The following is a 6,069-nucleotide window of genomic DNA, read 5'->3' on the forward strand; positions in this document are numbered from 1 at the left end:
CCAACAGAATAAGGCGAGGCGTAAAGGGGAAAGCGCGGAAAATTAGGGCCATTGGGGCAAAGTTTAAGAAGTTGTGTACCACTCCATTTAATCCAAGCTGGGAAGTCCGCGAATCGAACCAAGCTATAATTGGAGCCAATCATAACCGGATTCGAACCCACTCATCCTTCCAGGCCTTATGGATCATCGGCGGTGGATGACGAGATTTTTAGAAAAACTCTACTCTCTCAACTTATAATTTGATTTCTCCCGAACGACCCGAAACCAGTTAGCGTGAAAGGTATTTTCAATGTTTTGTAAGAACCATAAGTGTTGTGTCTTGTTTGTCTATTGCGAAAAAACTAGGATCAAGTTGAGCCGTCTAAATATATAAGGGGGGCGGGTAAGTTTAAAATGAGAAAAGGGACCGTTTCTCTTGCATTTGAACCGATAGCAGTAGTACAAGTGGCTGGATGACAAGAAGAGGGTTTTGGGGCTAGATAGGGTGGTCATTAACTAGGGGGAGATGATAAAGGATAAAAAAGGCTTTGTGCCGCTTTATAGGGATTACCGAAAAGAAGACATATTTACAAGTAGCTAGTGGATAACAAGAGGAAGGCCTGACAAAGGGAGTAGACACATTCAAATGAAGAAAAAGGGTTTTGTTTCTTGCATTCCGAGAATTCTCGTTACAAGGAGCTGAAAGACAAAAGAGCCCCAAGTAAGGTCGGGGAATCAGCTAGTTTTTTTTTGGTACAGTACACAAACTCAGGTTAATCAGGTTTAAAAACACTCACGGATATGCGTCTCTTTTGATTACCTAAATAACTTTCGCCGTAGATTAACCCATTATGACCCGGGTATACCTAAATTTGGACCAAATGAAGTGAAACTCTGTAATCTATTATATTATGGCTCGAATGTGTCGGGAAACGCAAAATCGTCATTTGGAATGCTTTCAAGTCCAAAATATCGAAGGTTAAATATTTTATAGGCTCAGTTTCAAACAAACAAATTACAAAGTTTTTTACAGATTTCTTACCGAATTTTGTAATAGACTTTACATATAAATACTAATTTACATGTCAGGTAATGTTTCGTCACTAAATGTAGACTTTTTCATGCGTTTTGGAGACAAAAATTTTTTCGCCATTTTTTCAACTTTTTTTCCGCCATTTGTCACAACTTTGCACTGTTGAAAATACAGATGAAATGACAAAAACTGACAAATTATATCACACACACATCAGATTGATGTCTTATCTCTCTTGTAGTGATATATTAATAATGCTAACTATTGAAATTCAGCAGTAAACAGGTTTTGAAGACGAGGTATGATATATCATACGCTGGGTCATAATGGGTTAATGACCAACATATTATACTATCAAAAAAGGACATCGACTCGAGTGTAAAAACTATCGAAGCATTGCATTGCTCAATTCTGACTATTAGGTGCTTTCCCGTATCCTGTTCTATAGAGAATGAGATCGTTAGCGGAGACCTTAGTCAGCGAGTACCAAACTGGTTTTCGTGAGAGTCGCTCTACGACGGCTCAGATGTTTACCTTGTGTCAGTTACTAGACAATTTCCAAAAGGACAACTTGCAGGCTCATCATCTGTTTGTGGATTGTAAGACGGTGTATGATTCAGTCAAATGAAATGAGCTGCGGTAGATGATGCTAGATGTTATGCTGATTCGTACGACGCTGCATGGATCAAAATCAATCGTCAGAATAGCGGGTGAGACCTCAGTCGCTGTCATCTTTAACCTGCTATTCAACATTGCCTTGTAAGGTGCAATACGAAATCTCACATGTTTTTTGGTTTTGCGGATGACATTAATATCATCGGAATCAAGTGTAGAGCAATGGAATAGGCATTAACATCGCCAAAACGAAGTACATGGTTGCTGGCAGGAAACGTGGGAATCCAAATGGTGTAGGTGCCAAGGTGAAGTCGGATGGAGAATGATATGAAGTAGTTGAGGAATTTATATACCAGGTGAAAACGATGTAAGTCGCGCAATTAAACGATGAATTGCAACTGTGAATCGGGCTTTTTCTACGGATTATATAGCCAGTTGAAGTGCCGTACAAAACTGGTCCTCTACAAAACACTAATCCTCCCGGTAGCCCTGTACGGACATGAATCATGGACGCTAAATGAAACTGATCGACGAGTGCTTGGCGTTTTGGAGCGTTAAATCCTGCGATCGATACTTAGTGGCAAAATGGAAAATGCATTGTGACGCAGACGCATGAACCACGAGCTGTATCAAGTATACAGATATGGTAATATAATAAAGGTTGTGCAATGTGGCAGGTTACGGTGGGTTGGCAATGTGCCCATTTCAGCAGAGAACCAAGAAAAGGCCGCAGACATCGGGGCAGACACCCCACCCGATGGATGAGCGACAGTACTGTAGGACCATAATTCGTTCGACACAGGATCGATAACGGATGGTCGCTCTCTAGAAAACAGTTCCTTGCCGGTGGTAAGCACTGGGAATCAACGAAGTATCGGAGAATGGATTTAAATAACGACTTATGGATTTAAATAACGAAGATGGACCTATTGATAGTAAACCAAACCAAGAATTACCTTGGAGTCCTTTGACAATGGAGCAGTTAATTGACCTCGACCTGGCCGACGATATTCTTTTGCTCTTCTTTTGCTTATTCTATTGCCAACGTCAATCTGATCACGCAGCACGCTTGATAATCTTTGCGACAGCTCCAGATAGCAGGTCTGTTATGGATTTACGAAATGATCGGCACTCAAATCAAATCACCTTACCGACCATAACATGAATTTTCAATTCAAACGTGAAATCTGTTCTATTGCCTGCAAGACGTAGTACGTATCGGTGGAGACAACTTCAGGTCTTCGTCGTGGATCTGGCATATTTTGATGAGAAGAGGGAATGAAATCTGTAGAAAGACACTTCACTGGAATCAGCATGGACAACACAGAAGAGGCAGATCTAGAGGCTAGTGGCAGCGTAGTCTAGCCAACTATATTCAGGCTATTGATGCGAACCACGGCTTTTCCTGTTGCAAAAATAAATCCTGGCCATTTCATAGTTTTCCTGGTTGAATTGCCATCTTGATTATTGAACTTAATTTTTTAGAAAAATTGTTCTATTTCAGTCTTGATTTACGGACACTAGTGCAAAATTATTTTTTAAAAATTAGGAATTAATCCAGTTCTGCAAAACAATGATACAAGTTAATGATAGAACAAGCCGATGGAAATGAACCCTAACGATTCGAACCACAAATTCCTGCAATTGCAGAACAATATGATAAAGAGGATAACGGACCAGCACGGATAAGAAAGGTCAGGGATATCTTTCTAGATCTTCGGAATGCTTGGCACTAAAATCAGATCGCCTTACCGAACAAAACACGAACTTGACCGTTGCCTGCGATATATTATTTGGGCATGGATGGCATGGCCTAAAAAGTGGATCTCCAATTCAGAACTGCGGAATCACCAGCATTCGATAGAAACAGAGATTCGGGAATGTAGGTAGAGTTGATTAGGCTACGAGGCCCAACCTACCCTTATCCTGAAGGAAATACCATTTTTTTTGCTAATAATTACTACTTTGTGTGCACATCCGTTGCATGGTTGTAAATCAGTTTTCCAATTTAATGAAACACAGCAATAGAAGAGGGTGCCAAGTCATTAGAGTTAGAACTCAGAGGAAAATACCATCCAATGCCTTGGGTCGCCTAATAGAAAATTCAATTGCAATGTTTTTACGTCAATGAATGAAAACGTTCGATCAGAAAATTATTCAGTAGTAATTGTCTTGGTCCATAACCCCCTAAATGAGTTTTAGTTTCATTTTTATCCAGTACAAAGTATAAAAGTAAAAGCACTCACCATATAAACGATCCTATCGCCTAGATCTGTTCCGCTCTCTTGAACTTTGATTAGATATATGTAATGTTTGGCTCCCTTGTGGCTCACATCACTGTCGTTGCGGTTATTGAGCTGACCTTTACTGTTCGAAATGCTTCTTCGAACTTTAGTCGAGAATCTTTCTGCGTCTTCCTGGGTCCAACGGCGTATGGGAATATCCGCCAGCCGATTGATCGCAGTGTGTGGTCTTGTTTTCGGATCGCGCTGAAGAACGCGTGAATTTGGCTTTCCTTCAACAGTGCCATCCTGGGGCTGTTCAATTCCAACTACCATACTAGTACTATCGCGACAAATCAGGTTAATGTTGAAATCCTGATCGGAACCTTGCACAAGCGTTGATTCTTGTTCCGCAGCGCCCTCCGAGCAGAGCTTGTAGCAGGACTCCAGGGACTGGAAGTTGAGAGGATAGGAAAGCAATGATTGAACAGTTAACATTTACATTATCTTTTGTGATTTGTTACGTTACAATCGAAAAATATGAGTACTAACCTGCTCTGTGGAAGCATTTTGTTTTGCCATACATTGCGCTGCACAGGAACCGATTCGATATAGGTGCTGATCTTCTTGATTGTTGTGAAGCAACAATTTGTCACAGTTGACGTTGTTGGAGAAGAAAACCGTTATGCAAAGAACTTGCACGTATTTGAGAATAATCACGTGCATCGTGTTTGGTAATTCACTTTTACTCAACGTTAAAAATTTACAGAATGTGCCTTAAATTCGATAGCACTTGTTCTACCTTCCCAAAAAGCAAAAAAAAATTATTTTATTAAAAACGTGAAAAGGAAAAAAGTTTTCAACATTATTTGGATCATTAGGGGAAAATTTTCCGCTCAAATACGACTAGTCCTGTTTTCGCGATCGTACAAACTATTGAATATGTATCACTTTTCAAGAGCGTTACTCGAAGCTCGGTAAATGATTGCTGCTATCAAAATACACACGTTTGATCTATCACCAGAGGTTAATTGATTCCTAATTTCACTATACAGCGTGTTGTCTGTCTGCACCGCACCGTCTATGGTTATAGTAGTATTTCAGGCGAAGGAAACGGTCAAAACACTCGCGCGTTCGATGGCATCCTCCGCCATCACGGTTCTAGTTCCTAATAAACGGACCTTACTTCAATCACAGCTTACAATCATTTACATCGAACTGTTTTACAACTCTTTTTAGCCGTTGGACCTATCGCTACCCTAAACTGAAGGCCACTGGAGAATAGTTTATCATTTTCAATCTTCTTCGATATGCTAGCATTGGGCAGTTTGTAGCATTTACATCGATCGAAACTAGCCCATTCACGACAGACGCAATTCGATGGGTTTACATTTTTTCCAAACTATCAGTACCTACGCAACTTATTTATTCCAACTGAATTAATTCAGAAATTTAAATTCACCTTTTATTTGTCTCCCGTCACCATTCTTTTGTTCGAGTTCAATCCACACACGTTGCCAGTCTCTTTTGTCCTGTTCAGTTATTAAATATCGATCAGTGAACTAAACCCTAATTTGATCCTTTTATCCTGCCAATCTACTGTCGTACAAAAAACCCCTAATAATTAATCGAGCTCTGCTTTCAAGTACCTTAATTTCGAAAGGTGTCACACCAAAACCCGCACACGTTGGACCGCCTAGGCGTCCGCTTTGCTCCTTTTGACCCGGACTGTTCGATTACGCGCTCAAGACTGACGAACCGAGCCGTTGTTGTTCGGAGTCATCACACTAGACGGTCAATAGACAAGTATCCGGTTCTGATGATATGTAGATTGGCTCGGTGCGATCGGGCGGCGGTGTGGTATATTGTTCACTGTTCTTTTTTGCGCCGAATGCGACAATTGTCGGTATTGTGTTTGCGCGTCATAATAGCTGCATATAGGTATGAGTCTGTTCTAGGTTCGCGCCCAAAAATTGTCTTGTGTAGGATAATTGTAGGAACGATTGGTATAGTTTGACTACGCATATTTTGTCTAGTAGATATAGAACAACGATGGGAATGTTTTGTCTTGTGGGCAATACCGTCAAAAACAAAACCATTTTTTCGTTTACTCAATACATACGTCTCCTCCTTACTCATGTTCGAATCTATAGAAATGTTTCAGAGTGTATTGGGAATCAGTATTGTTAGTTAAAAAATTAACTAGAAATCGACCTTTGT

General features: G+C 40.4%; 1 protein-coding gene across 1 annotated transcript in view; it reads right to left on the bottom strand.

Annotated features, from left to right (window-relative positions):
• The window catches only part of LOC128736436 (tyrosine-protein kinase receptor torso-like), a 53,166-nt gene extending 48,591 nt beyond the window's left edge, over positions 1-4,575 (bottom strand). The window contains exons 1-2 of the mRNA XM_053830919.1: positions 4,402-4,575; positions 3,874-4,302 (exon numbers count right to left, since the gene is read on the bottom strand). Coding sequence (XP_053686894.1) covers positions 3,874-4,302; positions 4,402-4,575 — 603 coding nt within the window. The remainder of the gene's footprint in view (positions 1-3,873; positions 4,303-4,401) is intronic.
• Between the last annotated feature and the right edge of the window lie 1,494 nt (positions 4,576-6,069).

This window comes from Sabethes cyaneus, chromosome 2 (genome assembly GCF_943734655.1).
Source record: "Sabethes cyaneus chromosome 2, idSabCyanKW18_F2, whole genome shotgun sequence".
NCBI lineage: Eukaryota > Metazoa > Arthropoda > Insecta > Diptera > Culicidae > Sabethes > Sabethes cyaneus.